The sequence below is a fragment of the Neophocaena asiaeorientalis genome, unplaced genomic scaffold, assembly GCF_003031525.2.
Source record: "Neophocaena asiaeorientalis asiaeorientalis breed wild unplaced genomic scaffold, Neophocaena_asiaeorientalis_V1.1 scaffold534, whole genome shotgun sequence".
NCBI classification, from domain to species: Eukaryota; Metazoa; Chordata; class Mammalia; order Artiodactyla; family Phocoenidae; genus Neophocaena; species Neophocaena asiaeorientalis.
Window position 1 is genome coordinate 1974548 of NW_020172826.1, and position 16651 is coordinate 1991198.

At 40.1% G+C, this 16651-nt stretch overlaps 1 protein-coding gene across 4 annotated transcripts in view; it reads left to right on the top strand.

Annotated features, from left to right (window-relative positions):
• EGF (epidermal growth factor) overlaps positions 1-16651 on the top strand; it is a 92142-nt gene that overhangs the window by 64549 nt on the left and 10942 nt on the right. For 2 of the 4 annotated variants that reach the window (XM_024741944.1, XM_024741948.1), the window contains 6 exons: positions 672-746; positions 2257-2376; positions 6549-6665; positions 7710-7835; positions 11358-11480; positions 13117-13261. In XM_024741944.1, the coding sequence (XP_024597712.1) occupies positions 672-746; positions 2257-2376; positions 6549-6665; positions 7710-7835; positions 11358-11480; positions 13117-13261 (706 nt within the window). The remainder of the gene's footprint in view (positions 1-671; positions 747-2256; positions 2377-6548; positions 6666-7709; positions 7836-11357; positions 11481-13116; positions 13262-16651) is intronic. The other 2 variants (XM_024741945.1, XM_024741949.1) reach the window with 1 other exon arrangement.

Genomic DNA, 16651 nt, shown 5'->3' on the forward strand with positions numbered 1-16651 from the left:
AGTGAGAGGCCCGCGTACAGCAAAACAAAAAGCTAAACGTGACTTTGAGGAAGAAGAGATCTAATATGACATGTAAACAGTAGTACTGATTTACTTCACTTGAATGTGCATCCAAACAGGTAAGGTGTATTTGGATTCATCTCTTGATACCTTATACCAAAGAGAACTTAAATTTTATTTTAGATGTTTTTTTAAAAATTCATATTTATCCAATAGGCATGATATGTTAGGTGACATTGACAGCAAATAAATGGATTAATTTATCCATGGACCAGAATTGAATATTTTGGATTTTCTGAACTTTCTACCAATTGTTGCCTTAGGATAACAGTTCTCAATCTTTTTGGTTTCGGAGCCTTTTTACACTCTTAAAAATGATTGAAAAACTCGAGTCTTTGTTTGTGTGGGTTATATTTATCAAGATTTATGGTATTAGAAATTAAGACTAAAAATTTTAATATCTCTATTAAAGTTACAGTAATATTCCATTATATGTGAACATGTTTTTATGAAAATAAATGAAATAACTCTATTTTTCCAAACAAAACTATGTAGTAAGAAGAATGGCATTGTTTTACGTTTATATCTTTAATATCTGACTTAATAGAGGGCAGCCAGATTCTCCCATCTGCCCCTCTGTTAAAGCTGTTGCTGTGTTGTTTTGTTTGAAGCCTATGAAGAAAATCAGACACACATGGAGCTGGAAAAGGGAAGATTGCTTTATAGCCTTTTCAGAGGACTTTTTGGTATATCTTCTTTTGATATTATATGTATCAGAACTAGACAGGTGGTAGTTTCTTAGAGTTAGTTGCAATGTTGAATCTGAAGCCGTATCAATGAACATTTTGTCCTCTGCTGTGTTAAAACCCAGTGTTCTGTTTTGTACTTTGAGTGGATCTTTCGCCATGCATGATTTTGTTGCATCATGTTTTGGTCATTTAAAAATATTGATTGACTGAGTTACACAAGTCTGCCAAATATCACATTAATATACCTACAATAACATTAACTAATTATTATTATCAAACTCATCAGAAAAGTCTTTGAGTGTCTGGATTTTGTTAAAATTTTTTTGCGGAAAATTTTCCAGAATTCGACTTTCCACTTGAAAGCTTAAATTTTATTACTGGCAACAAGCACCGTGAGCTAATTTGCCTTGAAGTGACAGCGTCACTTCATTCATTGTTGAGAAAATATCAAATCCCCAAATGTTAATGACATAGTTTATCAAACATTCTTTCAGGTAAAAATCATGTTCAATGAAAAAAAAAAAGAGCCTAGTTTTAGCTCGTATCTCTGAGAGTTCACAGGTGCCTTTCCTCCAGACAACCGTCATAGCTTCAGTGTGTGCGCAGTGTTTTATGTGTTGCTTCCCATTTCATTACACAGGAGATTAAAGAGCCAGGTAGTCCATGGTCAAGATTTTTAAAAATTAGTCATTTTACTGCCCCATCATGGGCTTTTAAAGGTGAAATTGGAGTGTGTGTGTGTGTGTGTGTGTGTGTGTGTGTGGCAGTGAAGAAGATGACCACAGTAGAGAACGTGCTACTAGTATCATGACGATTCACGCTAAAGCACCACATTTTCACCCATGTCTGCTTTTGCCCCATCACTTATCAATGTTGACAGTGAAAATAACAATACAGTTATTTGCCTTTTATGAAAATAGTTTTGACCTTCTAGATGCCATGCAGTGAGACCCCAGGGATCCATGGCCCACACTTAGAGAATACACAGTGTTTTAGGGGATCCATTTCTTCCATGTTCTGGGGAGTTGCATAGGCCCCATGCCTATGTTAAATTATAGCTTGTTTATGCCCTTCCACATTTCTAAATACTGGCAAAATCAAGCTAAAATAAATGTTATAAGCAGCCTAAAGGAGAAGGTGTATATATTAAAGGCAGGTTGGGGAGATCATCTCACTAATTTGTCCTCAGTAATGGCGAGCAGTGATTATGAGCTGATTATGTTTATAAGGATTTTGGTATTCTACTTTTACTGTTTTTGCCAGTACCAAGAAGAGTCCTGTCTTTCTTCCCTACTGGCTCTCCCCACCCTCAATTATAAGTGCATGGAGTGAAGCTGAGAGGGTGTAGTATAGCAGAGAAGGTTTTCTAAGCCACCTGGCAGTTTTTCTGAATCCTCCGACTCTAAGAAAGAGTCTGAACTCACACAAACAGCCATAAATATAAATTAACTCAAACACTTCTTGAATCACAAAAGGTAAATTAATTGTATCCATTGGCCTTCAATAGGTAGTGGAGCAGATCTGAGTAATGGAGTAATACCGTTGGACATCTTACCCAGCAGTAGAGAGATGGAAGATAATATTACAGAATCTCAGCATATGCTAGTGGCTGAAATCATGGTGTCAGGTATGAATAATGAGTTCTCCAATACAGCTTTGGTTCCAATAATTTCCGTCCTACTAATTAGAAATTCTGAATGAACTCTCTAACTTAATGTTGACTAAATCTACACAAAGCTAGCGAAGACAAACTTTGGACTCAAACTTTGGTCCTTCTCTTCTGAATGGTTTATCTGAGGAAGATGGCTCCATATTAGACTGGACATGAACTTTACTCATTGAGGGTCGTTGGACTGAATCTTTTTTGAAGAAATCTAACTTGGAAAAAAAAAGTGAAAAATAGGCCAGGACAGATTTGGGTGTATCCCCATCCATGCCTAGTATTTTTGGTGTTTGGCCCATTTAGCTTTACTTCTGTCAGTGTGGAAAGCAGATGGTAGCTGGTAAGCAAATATAGGCTGGTTGCTTCAGCTGCTCCAGAAAGTCCACAAACAGCAAATGTTAGATTTTTTTTTCTTCTATAATATATTGCCCATTTATCGGCAAAATGCTAAATAATTTATTCAGTATGTAACGACTTTAGGGAACCTAATTCTTTTATAGTCTGTGTTCACTCATGAAGCCAGTGGTTTTCAAACTGGGCTTAGCTCAGCCTTAAAGCTTCTGCAGACCCCACCTCTTCTTCATGCTAAGTCTCTGCCTTTCAATCAGTGCAGCTGCTCTTTGAAGCATTTTATTTATTTATATTTCGGAGTGAGACTTAATTTTAACACTGTATGTGGCTAAAAATAAATTTGAGAACTCCACATTAGGGCATTATATACACTTAACCACAACTTTTGTGGTCATCAAACTGCAATTTTCGAGGCCCTGGGACCTCTTACCCCTTCTTAGAGGATTTTATCAGTGTAATTTTTGATAAAATACAAAGAGGTGAATATTTTTAGTAATAATAATTTTTACAGAGCTTTAGAGTTTACCAGGTCCTTTAAGTATATCCTCTAATTTGACCCTTATCACAATCTATCATTTTACAGATTTGAAAGCTAAGATACGTGAAGTTAGTGACTCGACCAAAGATTTTGAAAATTATGACCAAGTAATTAATTCATATCAAGAAAAGAATTACCGGAAACATGGTCATGTTAGGAATATTATTCATTTGGTGACTATTCATTTGCCATACACCGAGCTAAATGCTGGTGATACTATACTTAGCTAAATATAGCCCCAGCCTCCAAGGTCATAGTCAGATGTGGAGACAATGTGGTAGAATAAAACAATATACATAATATATATTAGCAGTATAGAGAACCTTTTCAAAGTCACTAGGGATCCCTAGAGGTTCACAGAGGATATTTTGAAAGGCTAATGTTTGGGGGACTCAAAGACCAAGGTGAATGACAGACAGTAGATTAGGCCACGTGGGTGGCATGGGGGAGTGACAAAATGGCTAAAGATTTGGAATACATACATAACAGGCTGTGTTTGACTTCATGCCTGGAGACTGTACCCTGCCTCGTGCGGAATAAATGAAATTGATTGTCTTGGTGAAGATTACCTCATCTTTCCCTCTCTGGATTGTGTTCTATTTTGTCTTAGCCTGTAAAGTTTTAGTTCTACCTGTGTTAGGCTAAGGGGTCTTACTTATATTTTGTTGTGAAATTTCATTTCAAACAAGTATCTATACCAAAAAGAAATTGAAAACTTTATGTTGGATTTTAGGTCCATATCTTTTTATTCTCCAAAGACACAGAGTCACATGGAGCAAGCATATCTGTGTACAACATGGCAAAGAGGTTCAATCCTAAAAAGTTTCATGGTCAAATTCACTAAAATCACGAATTCTTCTAAATTCATGAATAAAATGTAAAATTCTTAACGTAGCCTGTTGAGCCCTGGAGAAACTAGCCTGTACCCACCTCACCAGCCTCAATTTGTGCCCTTCTATCCCCAGCTTTCTGTGGCCTGCTTCCATTACATGGGCCTTGCCTATAACATGCAGGTGTTGCTTTCTCGGCCTACAGTGCTCTTTCTAACCCCACCTTCCCAAGTCCTGTGTATCCTTCAGATCTCAGCTTAATATGCTCTTTCTCAGCAAGCCTTTCCTAGTCTCCTGACCAGGTGAGGCGAGAGTTGTTGCAGCTCTCTTGGAACCCAGTATTTTTTCTTGATTGTCCTTATTACACCTATACTTCAATAAATAATCATGTAACAAAACAGAGCCCTTGTCTATGTTCTCCACCTCCGTATTTTTGGCCCTCATAAGGCTCTGGCACATAGTAGGTACTTCAAAATGAATTAATTTTGTTAATTTTACAAACAGACCCCAGAGTCTTTTCTAGCGTGATAAGGCTAATTCTGATTCAGGCTGTCACAGTACTCTTCTCCTTTATCATTCTTATCTAGATATGTAAATAAAATATTTTATAGTTCTCAAAAGATTCTTTTAAAAATCACTTTTTCTTCAAGTGCTTACAACAACCACGTGAAGTAGACTGGACAGAAACTGTCATCGCATTTTAGAGAAGAGACACGTGAAGCATAAGCGTGCCTTCCTTGTGGAGCTTAGTTTGTGGCAGAAGGAGCTTTGGCTGTGGCTCATCCCTCCTGCAGCTGCACATCCATTGCTTTTCAGTATGCAAAGCTGCCTTGGGGTTTGCAAGTTACCAAATAAATCCTGAATCATATGTTAATTTAAGATAATTCCACAAGTGATTTAACATGTCTTGGGTAATTTGATACTGTCCACCATATACTCTGAACAGCCTTGTGATTTGGGAGCTAGTCTTCCAAATAAATGCTGAATCCAATGGATAATTGATTTAGTCTGAACTTATCCATCTCAAAGAGTCATGAGTGACAGGAGGTGACCAAGCAAACATGAAAGGCCCGTGTTCCCACAAGAAAAATCTTCTCACTCAAATAGCTAAGCAAATCAAACGCCATTAGCCGATGTCTGCATTCACATGGCACCTGACTCCTATTTAGATCATTTAACTTTCTTTAATTTATGGGCAACTTTGGAGGGTTTCTTGACCTCTTCTATACTCAGATGAGCAAATTTACGAGTGAAAAGACAGAAGATAGTTTATATCCTACTGTGGTGTGTCAGGTACCCCCAACTCCAACAGAGAGGAGGCATTTGGAGAATGATTATATACATAAGTAGCTAAAGGAAAAAAAAAAAAAACATGCTCACGTTTATGGCTCAAAAGGCAACTCTGTCTTCTGGGGCATTTGCATTTCATTGGAGTACGAAATGAAATGATCCTTTTACAGCATTTAGTTTGTATGGTTCATAACTCTGTAAAAGTGCTTTGAGGTGGGGCTTCCCTGGTGGCGCAGTGGTAAGAATCCGCTTGCCAATGCAGGGGACACGGGTTCGAGCCCTGGTCCGGGAAGATCCCACATGCCACAGAGCAGCTAACTCTGTGTGCTACAACTACTGAGCCTGTGCTCTAGAGGCCATGAGCCACAACTACTGAAGCCCGCGCACCTAGAGCCCATGCTCTGCAACGAGAAGCCACCACAATGAGAAGCCCGCGTGCTGCAACGAAGAGTAGCCCCCGCTTGCTGCAACTAGAGAAAGCCCACGCACAGTAACAAAGACCCAACGCAGCCAAAAATAATAAATTTGAAAAAAAAAAAAGTGCCTTGAGGTTTGCAAGTCATGGCATAAATCTTGATAATAAACATACATTTTGACATATACATTCTATTATATATCAAACATAATTTTAGTAAATTGACAATAAATCTTTTTATGGTTAAATCTCTTTGCCATGTTGGTACACAGATCTACTTGCTACATATTAGTTGCATATCTTTGAGAGATAAGAATATATTGACCCCTTTTGTATGTCACAACGGTTGGGAATTCTCAAATAAAGCAATACAATTTTTGAAGTTTGAGTCCATTTAGTCCTAGAAATTGTATAGTTCAAATATGCAAATGCTTTAAAAAATTATAAATAAGTTCACACGGGGGTCTTTGAACACCACATAATTCTTTAAGACTAAAGATTTGTTGAGAGCATGTAAACAGAAACATATGGTTTGTGGATCCTTTAATATAGATATAGCTTACAGATCAGCGCAGTGTTTCTATTTGGAGGTTAACCTGCCCCAGAACTTGAGAAAGGAAGTACTGGAATTTTCGGTAGAATGCAAAACATTGAAGTCCATTTTCTTCTCTGAGGTCTGGAAATAATCCTGTGGGGTTCTCGCTGTTTGCAGATGGTGATGACTGTAGTGCCTTGGGATGCAGTACACAGGCTTGGTGTGTTTCAGAGGGAGAGAATGTCACGTGTCGGTGTTTGAAAGGATTTGCCGGAGATGGAAAACTGTGTTCTGGTAAGAGCAAAATCCAAATACACATAATAACTGGAAAATAGTGAATCAGAAACATTCTCTCAGATCATACTGATTCAGAATCTCCAGAAGGATTTATGTTACCCTCAGGATTGAATACCTTATTTGATATTAGCTAAAAAGGTAATGGGTGTATGAATAGAAAATAAGAAACATAGCATATTGTTATATTACATTGAGTTATATTAAAATTCCGTGATATAGACAATTGACATTAAGGAGAAGAATTTTTTAATATAATTGATTTTTAAAAAATATTTATTTCATTTACTTTATTTTTGGCTGTGTTGGGTCTTTGTTGCTGCACGCAGGCTCTCTAGTCTTTGCGAGCGTCGGCTACTCTTCATTGCGGTGCACGGGCTTCTCATCACGGTGGCTTCTCTTGCTGCGGAGCACAGGCTCTAGGCACGCGGGCTTCAGTAGTTGTGGCACGTGGGCCCAGTAGTTGTGGCTCGTGGGCTATAGAGCACAGGCTCAGTAGTTGTGGCGCGTGGGCTTAGTTGCCCCACGGCATGTGGGATCTTCCCGAATCAGGGCTCAAACCTGTGTCCCCTGCATTGGCAGGTGGATTCTTAATCACTGTGCCACCAGGGAAGCCCCAAGGAGAAGAATTTATAATTAGCTTTAAAAGCATGAATTTGAGTTCAAGTCAAATTTATAAACTCCCCAATTCCAATAAAAATACAGCTTTCCCCCCCCAAAGGCTTAAGTCATAAGTTTTAGTTTATTAAATAGGTTTTGCTGGATGGGTTACTATTTTACATTGATAGCCATTATTGTAAATGTTCTTATGGTCTGAAACTCTGGCACAAAGTGATTTACTTACACTAATGAAACACTGAGAAATCTGTAAAAATTGATTCAGAAATGAACTTTAAGTCCAAGATGGAGGGTTTGCATCACATTTGCAAGCAGTACCTGTAAATGGCTGGATGATTGTATGTAAGATTATACTATCCTTTCCTACTCTTTTCCTTTATACCAGGATTGCCTATGTATTTCACTAGCTCATCATTTTGCCCACAGATATAGATGAATGTCATATGGGTATCTCAGTTTGCCCTCCCACCTCCTCCAAGTGCGTCAATACTGAAGGTGGCCATGTCTGCCGGTGCTCAGAAGGCTACCAGGGAGATGGGATCCACTGCCTCGGTAAGAGAGCTGTGTGCAGAGGGCCAAGGGTGAAGGCAGGCCTTGGAGAATCACCAAACACTGGGTGTGGCGGGCCGAGAAAAGACAGGAGAGAATTGCGGTGACACACATGTTAAGACTAAAAGAGGAGTTGTGTGATCTGTTCAAACTGACATATTTCAGTTTGGGGTAAATAGTCAATTTCGTGCCCTTTGGCCGTGACCGTACTAGTCAGCTTCTACACTCTGCAGAGGCTGTTTTCCCCTCTGCCTTTCTAATTCTTTCTCCGGGGGTTGAGTGACATCAGTGCCTCATCGATAGCTCCACACCTCGAGCCATCATGCGGGGGGAACTGGACAGCATTTTCTTTGTCACTGAATTTGGCAATTGAACCGTGGTGAACTGCAGAGCTGATGTGGGTTTGTTGGAGGTCACGGCTGTGTGTAAAGGGAAGGAGGCGTGGTTCTGTGAAAGGGCTCACAGCTGGCTCTTGATAAGTTCAAGCCGTTGACATTTAGAATCAAGCAAGGAATGATTAAGACCTCTTTCATAATCACCATCCTCTGCCAAGGTCTGGGTGTGGCTTGCTGGGTTGGGAGTTCACCTAGTGGATGTCTTGTACCATTCCAGGTGTAACACAATGTCACGGTACAAGTGAAGACCTGCCTGAAGCCATCTTGGCCTGGTAAAATAGTTATCTCAAGTTTTATGGGGCTTTAACATGTCTCTTTCAGTATTTTCCTTTCCTTCTGAAAACATAAAAATCTTTTCGCTGTGAGGGGCAGATGCCTTGATAACAAACTAAAATGGCATTGCTTTCTCACACATGTTGAGTTTAAAGATGAAATATCAGTCATAACTACCAATTTTCTGGACCTGGTTGGTTTAAATCAGATGTTTATCAGATTAGTTTTGTGGAGTCCACAGACATCTGTAAAGGCTCTTTTCAGCACATATTTGGCTGTCAATTGGGAAAATGTCACTGCTCTAATTAAGCAGGCTCCTAGATAATTTAGACAAACAGGCTTTATATTTAATTTACTTTGAAGAAAAAGGAAGGTATACTTTCTTGGATGTTTAAACTCATTATACTCTGGATTCTCACTCTGTTACTCACGCATCTCCATCCATGGAGCAGAGTGTCATGGCCCAGCCTGCCTGGTTGGCATGGCATCTCGGGCCACATGGAAGCCCTGAGCTTGTTCTTGTTCTCCGCACTGCCCCCCAGCCCCATGTATATACAGTAGATATAGAGATGTAGTAGATACAGTGCTTTGAACCATGCCCAGCACACAATAAGTGCTATATAAAACTGTTGTTATTCTTAAGAGTAGCCGTGTTTCTTGGCCAACGGTACATCATTGTTTTTGCTTCTCTCTCATTCTCAAGGTGATCGTTCATAGAGATTGCAGTAGGATGTCAGTTTAAAAAAAAAAAAAGACTCCCTTTGGGCTATTCAGGTTAGCGATTCAATGTGGCAAATACTTAATTGACCCCTATTAGTGCAAAGACACAGTGCTATGATCTGTGAGGAATGCCAAGATGAGGAAGGCAGTCCTTACTTACATGGAGAATATGATCTAAAAGAAATGCAGCTGTGATAAGTGGTGAAGAAAGGTATGCGTCATAAGAGAAGTAAAAACTAAGTGGAAGTTCAGAACCGGTAGACATATCTGTTTGAGGTATTGGGAAAGACTTCATGGAGGAAGTATCATTTTGGATGGAACTGGGGGCATAAGTACATTTTTATTATGCAGAAATGTGAAGGAGTGGGGAGCACCGCAGGCATGAACATATCACAGGTCTTATTTGGGGGGCGGGTAGAGAAAAGCCTAGAGCCTTAAGTATAGACTGTGTGTCTATACTTGTGTGAAGGAGAACAGAAACTGAGTCTGGCAAGGTGGTGTCTCCATCTGCTCTGGCTACCTTCAAAAGTACTGTGTAGACTGGGTGGCCTAAACAACAGACATTTATTTTCTTAGAGTTTTGGAGGCCAGGAGTCCCAGATTAAGGTGCTGGCAGATTTGGTTCCTGGTGAGGACTCTTCCTGGCTTGCAGACGGCCCCCTTCTTACTCCACACTCACCTGCCCTTTCCTCTGTGGCTTGTGGAGAGAGTGAGAGAGGGAGAGAGAGATACCACTGGTATCTCTTCCTCTTCTTAGAAGGACATCAATCCCGTTGGATTAGGGCCTCACTCTTATGACTTCATATAAGCTTGACTGCTTCCTTATAGGTCCTGTCTCCAAATATAGTCACTCTGGGGGTTAGGGCTTCAACATATGAATTTTGGGGAGATGCAATTCAGTCCATAACAGGTAAGTTGAGTTATATTTGTGGAAAACTAGAATCTGAAAGTCAGGCATTGGGGTTTTACTTCTCTAGACCAGCACCATCCAGTAGAAATATAATGTCAGTCACATATGTAATTTAAAATTTTTTGTAGCTACATTACAAAAAGCAAAAAGAAACAGGTGAAATTAATTTTAATATTTTATTTAATGCAATATATATCCCAAATATTAACAGCTTAATGTATAATCAATATAAAAAAGTATCATCATTATTTTTTAATTGGAGTATAGTTGCTTTACAGTGTTGTGTTAGTTTCTGCTGTACAGCAAAGTGAGTCAGCTATACATATACATATATCCCCTCTTTTTTGGATTTCCTTCCCATTTAGGTCACCACAGAGCACTGAGTAGAGTTCCCTGTGCTATACAGTTGGTTCTCATTAGCTATCTATAATATAAAAATTACTGATATATTTTATGTTCTTTCATAGTTGGTACTATGTCCACAAAATCTGGCGTGTGTTTTACACTTACACTACATTTCAGTGTGGACTAGCTGCAGTTCAGATGCTCAGTACCCACATATGGCGATGGCTACCATATTAGGCAGCACAGCTCTAGGAAACAGACAACTACTGGCAGCATCTGAGTCGAGTGGTGCAGTGACGGGAGATGTGGTTCGGGAAGATTAATGTGGCACTGGTGTTTAGGAGAGAAGTGGAGGAGAGATGGGATGCAGGGAATGTTGTAAGGCTGCTCCTCTTAAAGCAATGGAAAATTGAAGAGAAGAAGAACCTAAAGGTTAGGGTGGTGGTAACTGAGAAAATAAAAGATGGGTAGTTGGGAAAAAAGTGATGACTTTGTTCATATTTATGTAAAAAAGGCAAAAATGTTGAATTTGATATGATCTGAACTACTAAATGTTTACCTAGAGATAGTTTACCATCTCCAACTTTCCCACTGAGCTACATGTGCTGGGAAATTTCCTTTCCTTCCAAGCAGTAGGAGAACTTCCAGCCTTATGTCAGGAGTTTACCTGCATGGCATGCAGCCAAGGGGCCCAGTCCATCTCTCTCTCTCCAACATTAATAATAGAATTTTTGAATCTAAAAATGTATAGAGCTCTGAGAACATGTGGCATGACAGAAGTTGAAGATGCTCCCTTTCCAGAATATTGGGGTTTCCAATTATATCACCCTCTGTTCTCCTCTGCACCCTACTTTTCTCTTTCCTACTCCCTTTTCCTGACAGATATTGATGAGTGCCAACTGGGTGTGCACACCTGTGGGGAAAATGCCACCTGTACAAATACGGAGGGAAACTACACCTGCACATGTGCTGGCAACTCATCTGAACCTGGACGGATTTGCCCTGGTAGGTTGGTGGGTGGTCCAGATCCAAGGGGAGAGACTTGATTCTGAAAAAATCAGTACCCAAGTGTATTTCCATTAGAGCTTCTAGAAATCATTCAGTTCAATCAGGCTGGTGAGTTTACTTTCCTGATTAGATTGATGCTGTGGTTGAGAATGTGAAATGACCCAAGTTTTCTTAATTTAATAGCATCTGGAATAAATCCTTTTTTATTATTCACAATTCAATAAAGGTGGGAACACAGGTGGTTCTCTTTAACTATGCAGCTAATGTCCTGATTTGTAATGTTGATTTTGGGGGCTGCTGGGAAAGCTCTGCAGGGCTAGACAGGTTGGGGAGGATGTCCGGACTCTTAGCATTTTGAATCACTTTCAAGGATTTTAAAATAAGCTTTTTCTGAACTTAAAAATTTTAATCTAAAGATAGAGTCCCATTTTTAATGAACTTAAAGAAGTAGCAAAATCACTATTTTTTTTTTCCATTCCTTTAGGAAATAGCTGTTGCCATAGTGAAAAGGTAGATACTATTTCGTCTTGTTATATAAGGGGGAATATGGTTTGCAGAGGAATTGTTTTTTTAAATAAAGTTGGAGTTACAAGGGATATCAGCGTTCATCTATGCCATCTCTCCAGTTTCAAAATGGTCCTATTCCATTCTAGAAATTTGACATATGTCATTTGAAATTCTTAATAAAATTGCATTTAATTTTTTTTTAAAAGTCAGTATTTCTTGATCTGAATTAGAACTTAAAAAGTTAATAATTGTTGCTTCCTTCTTCCCGAACCCTCCCCCATAACAGCAGTATCTTCTTACCATCAGCACCCAGAAGGGGAGCTGGCTTCATAGACCCTAGAAGCCAGGGTCAGCTAAGTCATTGCCAGCTATTTACCTGTCTCAGCTCTGCAAGCAGAAAACATCCTGAGAAAGGAAGGTTCTGCATTTGCTCGGGTCTCTGTTTTTTTAGCATATTATTTTCTCAAATAATTCACTGTTCTTAAAGGTACTGAAAGACTCCTAATATTTATATAGTCAGCTACACACCCTAATGTTTTCCTTTCAAAGAGCAGCAAACCATTCAATAAAACGGACTTCCCCACTTTGGCATCCCCTCTGTTATGGTAACATTTCCTTTCTGTCAAAGTTGCTAATCTTGTCTTTGAGGGCTCCCCTACAACTTAAATAGTTTTTAGAAGAAAGTCTCATGTGGGAGAAATTTTTGAGACTCCCAGGAAACTAGGGGTAGTGGACTGTGTAGTGGTAGGTGGTTTATAAGCCATCAAGAGATACTGTTGTTCAGTGAGACGCTCTTAAGCTAACTGCTGTTTCACACAGCGTGTGTTTTTGGATGATGTATGTGCTTTTATAATGAGATCTGCACTCGGAATTCATATGGTCTTGGGACTGACCATTCTCTTACAGCTTCCAACATGCTTTATGTCAAATAATGCTGAACCTAAGGAAAGAATGGCTGGCTCCATGGTGAAGGACACGAGGTCTGATTAAGAAAGTGAAACTGTTGTTCTATATCACAACTATTGGTCTATCTCACAAATTGTTCACGGAAACTACTTCCTGATATCGATATCTGAACGACCCCAATCACTTCAGAAAGTAAAAGAAATGCCTTTGCTTCTTCTAGACTCGACTCCACCCTCTCAACCCAGGGAGGATGGCCGCTCTCCTGTGAGAAATATTTACCCCGAATGTCCCCCGTCCCACGATGGGTACTGCCTCCATGGCGGTGTGTGTATGTATGTTGAAGCGGTCGACAGCTATGCCTGCAAGTAAGTCGAGCTATTTTTCTGATGGCACAGAGATATGATATCGCAGCCCATAACTTTTAGCAGATTCAGAAAACTTACATTGCGATTTTTCTATAATTAGGCTTTTCCATAGGGAAAAATAGATAATTTATATATGTAACCCTTTATTTACATATATAAATTCTGTGTGTGTATTACACCTTTCCTGCATATTTCACCACCCCCTGCCCCTAACCCGGTGCTAGTGGTAAATATTAAATGTAAGGAACTGGTTATTTTCCCTCTTATTTAAATAACTTGATGTTACTACTGGTATAGGCTGGGGATTAAACTGAGAGAATTTCTTAAAACTTTGATTTATTTTCTGCCAATCAGATAGAGCGCATCAATGCTATGTTTCTGAATTTTAAAAAGTGTTATATATGTTCACACTGGACTTCTTGCTTTCAATGCTCAAAACTAACATATTTTTTCCCTCTTTACTTCCTAATGGTTGGCATTTACATTTTTTTTTTTTTTTTGCGTTACGCGGGCCTCTCACTGTTGTGGCCTCTCCGGTCGTGGAGCACAGGCTCCGGACATGCAGGCTCAGCGGCCATGGCTCACAGGCCCAGCCGCTCCGCAGCATGTGGGATCTTCCCAGACCGGGGCACGAACCCGTGTCCCCTGCATCGGCAGCGGGACTCTCAACCACTGCGCCACCAGGGAAGCCCGTCATTTACATTTTTGTTGTTTGGTAACAACTGCTGGATGCAGCCATGGCTGCCTTTGCTCTGCTTTTGTCCCTGTGATGGTTTCAGTGGGCTAAGTGTCAACATGAAGAGAGGGTTCAAGGAAGCCCTGGAACTATGAGGTGTTCCCACCGTACTCACTCAGAAACCATGCCCCTCAGTTTTTAGTAAAAACCACACCCAGAAGATCTAGTTTTGTATCAAATCTTACTTTTAATTTCTTTCATAATTTGAAGGCAATCGGAGGGAATTGATAGATACTGAAAAATGAATAGGTCTCCTATGGCTGGACTCCTGACTCATTGATAATTTTCTCTGTGCCTAGTGAAGGAATGATGAAATACTTCGATCCTCATGAATAGATGCTATGAGCTTAGAGGCTTTGATTATTTTATCGCTAATAATCAGCGGAAACATAGTCTAAATTATAAGAAGAATAAGTTACATTCTGTGACAAAGTATATGGCCTTAGCATTATAAATCACGTCAGCCTGACACAGTGAAAACTGCTCATGAATATTAGCAAAAATGACTCAGTTCTAATAGAAATCTGCTTTCGTATTCATATTTCATACTGTGATTTTCTAACCTAAGATAAATTTAGTACTTAATGATAATCATCCTTGATTTTGATAATAAGAATCAAATTGTTTTTACCTGTTCCTGGCTTCTTGTTGTTACAGATAATGGAATTATGAAAACAAGTGTCCTAGCAATGGTTTGTGTTTCTCTCTGATACTTTAATTTTGGGTTATTAAAGACATTATAGACCTAGAGTCTGTCATACAAAGTGAAGTAAGTCAGAAAGAGAAAAACAAATACCATATGCTAACACATATGTATGGAATCTAAAAATTAAAAAAAAATGGTTCTGATGAACCTGGGGTAGGACAGGAATAAAGACTCAGATGTAGAGAATGGACTTGAGGACATGGGGAAGTGGAAGGGGAAGCTGGGATGAAGTGAGAGAGTGGCATGGACATATATACATTACCAAATGTAAAGTAGATAGCTAGTGGGAAGCAGCTGCATAGCACAGGGAGATCAGCTCGGTGCTTTGTGACCACCTAAACAAAACCTGAAGAACTAATGGAGTGTGGCCTGCCCTTGTGAAATGCTGGCTGATTGCTCTGGACCTTATAAGGCTGAGGGGCTTTGATATTGCAGCCTCCTTGGCTCCCAGTTCTCTTGTCACGTGCGTGGCATATTCCTTGAGACCCTAAGATCTATGAGAGGATTGGAGGTGTGACCTATTAATATCCAACAGTTTAAAAGTGGCTGCTAGGGGCTTTCCTGGTGGTGCAGTGGTTGAGAGTCCACCTGCCGATGCAGGGGATGCGGGTTCGTGCCCCGGTCCAGGAGGATCCCACATGCCGCGGAGCGGCTGGGCCCGTGAGCCATGGCCACTGAGCCTGCGCGTCCGGAGCCTGTGCTCCGCCACGGGAGAGGCCACAGCAGTGAGCGGCCTGCGTACCGCAAAAAAACAAAAACAAAAACAAAAACAAAACTGGCTGCTAGGCGTTGATAGTAAACGTCTATAACCAAGGACAGCTAGAATTAAAACAGCATACAGGAAAGCCGGGAATAACCTGATGGTCCTTTATGCTTCCTACACTCAGATCCTGCATTCTCTGGTAGGATCACTTCTAGAAGAATAGTTTTTCAGAGGTACCTGGAACTTAAAACTCTTTTTGGAAGTGGCCCAATGTAGTAGAAAGAACACAGACTTTGAAATCAGAGAACCATTTGAATCAAACCTGCCATTCACGAGCCGTGTGAAAAATTACTTAACTCCTTTGAATCTCACTTTCCTCATCTATAAAATGGGAATATGCCATCAAAAATAAAATGAATAAAAGTGCCTAGTACAATATCGGAAACATAAGGTGCGTAACAATCACTACTTACTTTCCCTCCTGTCTTTGAAAGTGACTCGCCAAAGCTCCTATAACCAACTCAGGTAGAACTAGGACTAGACTTGAGACCTTCTGGGCCTTCAGCCATGATGCATCCTTCGTCTAATGCTTTTCCCTTGCTGCCTCTTCCCGCCATGGGGACTGGTATCAGTCCTCTGTGTGTTCATTCCTTTACCTCCTTTTGGAACAAAGTGGGGACATGGATATACATACAGAGAGTGGATCCAGAGCCAGGGTGAAGAAATTCCTAACAAGTGAGCAACACAAAATTTCTAACAGAATATTTTTAAAGTTTATGCTCTTGCAAAGAATAATAGAATATAGTTCTACCCAAGATCCTGAGAGTTTCTGGAAGCGTGTATTCCCAGTAGATGGCAGCATTGTTTCATTTACTTTCATCTAAAGGTTCGCAGGCTGTGTTGCCCGCTGGTAATTCCAGTAACAATTTCACTAATGAAACAGCAGGATGTTGGTGAATGCCTCTTTTCCTCCACTTAGTTCTTCTCCCTTGAAGAAGTAGGCAAATGCTTGTGTGTCACCACCGAGTCCTTTTGAGTCTGTGATTTTAAAAAAGAAGGAAAAATGGTTTCCTCTGCAGACTAGTCTATGCTTCCAGTTCAGAGACTACTCAACCTTCTTTTACAACCTGGTCTCAAGTGAAAGACTCTGCTTTGAATTCTTCTTCCTTCCTTTGACCTATACTCATTGCAGTCTGGCTGAACATTTGTTCGAAAACTCCCTTGGCACTTAGGGCAGGGTTGCTT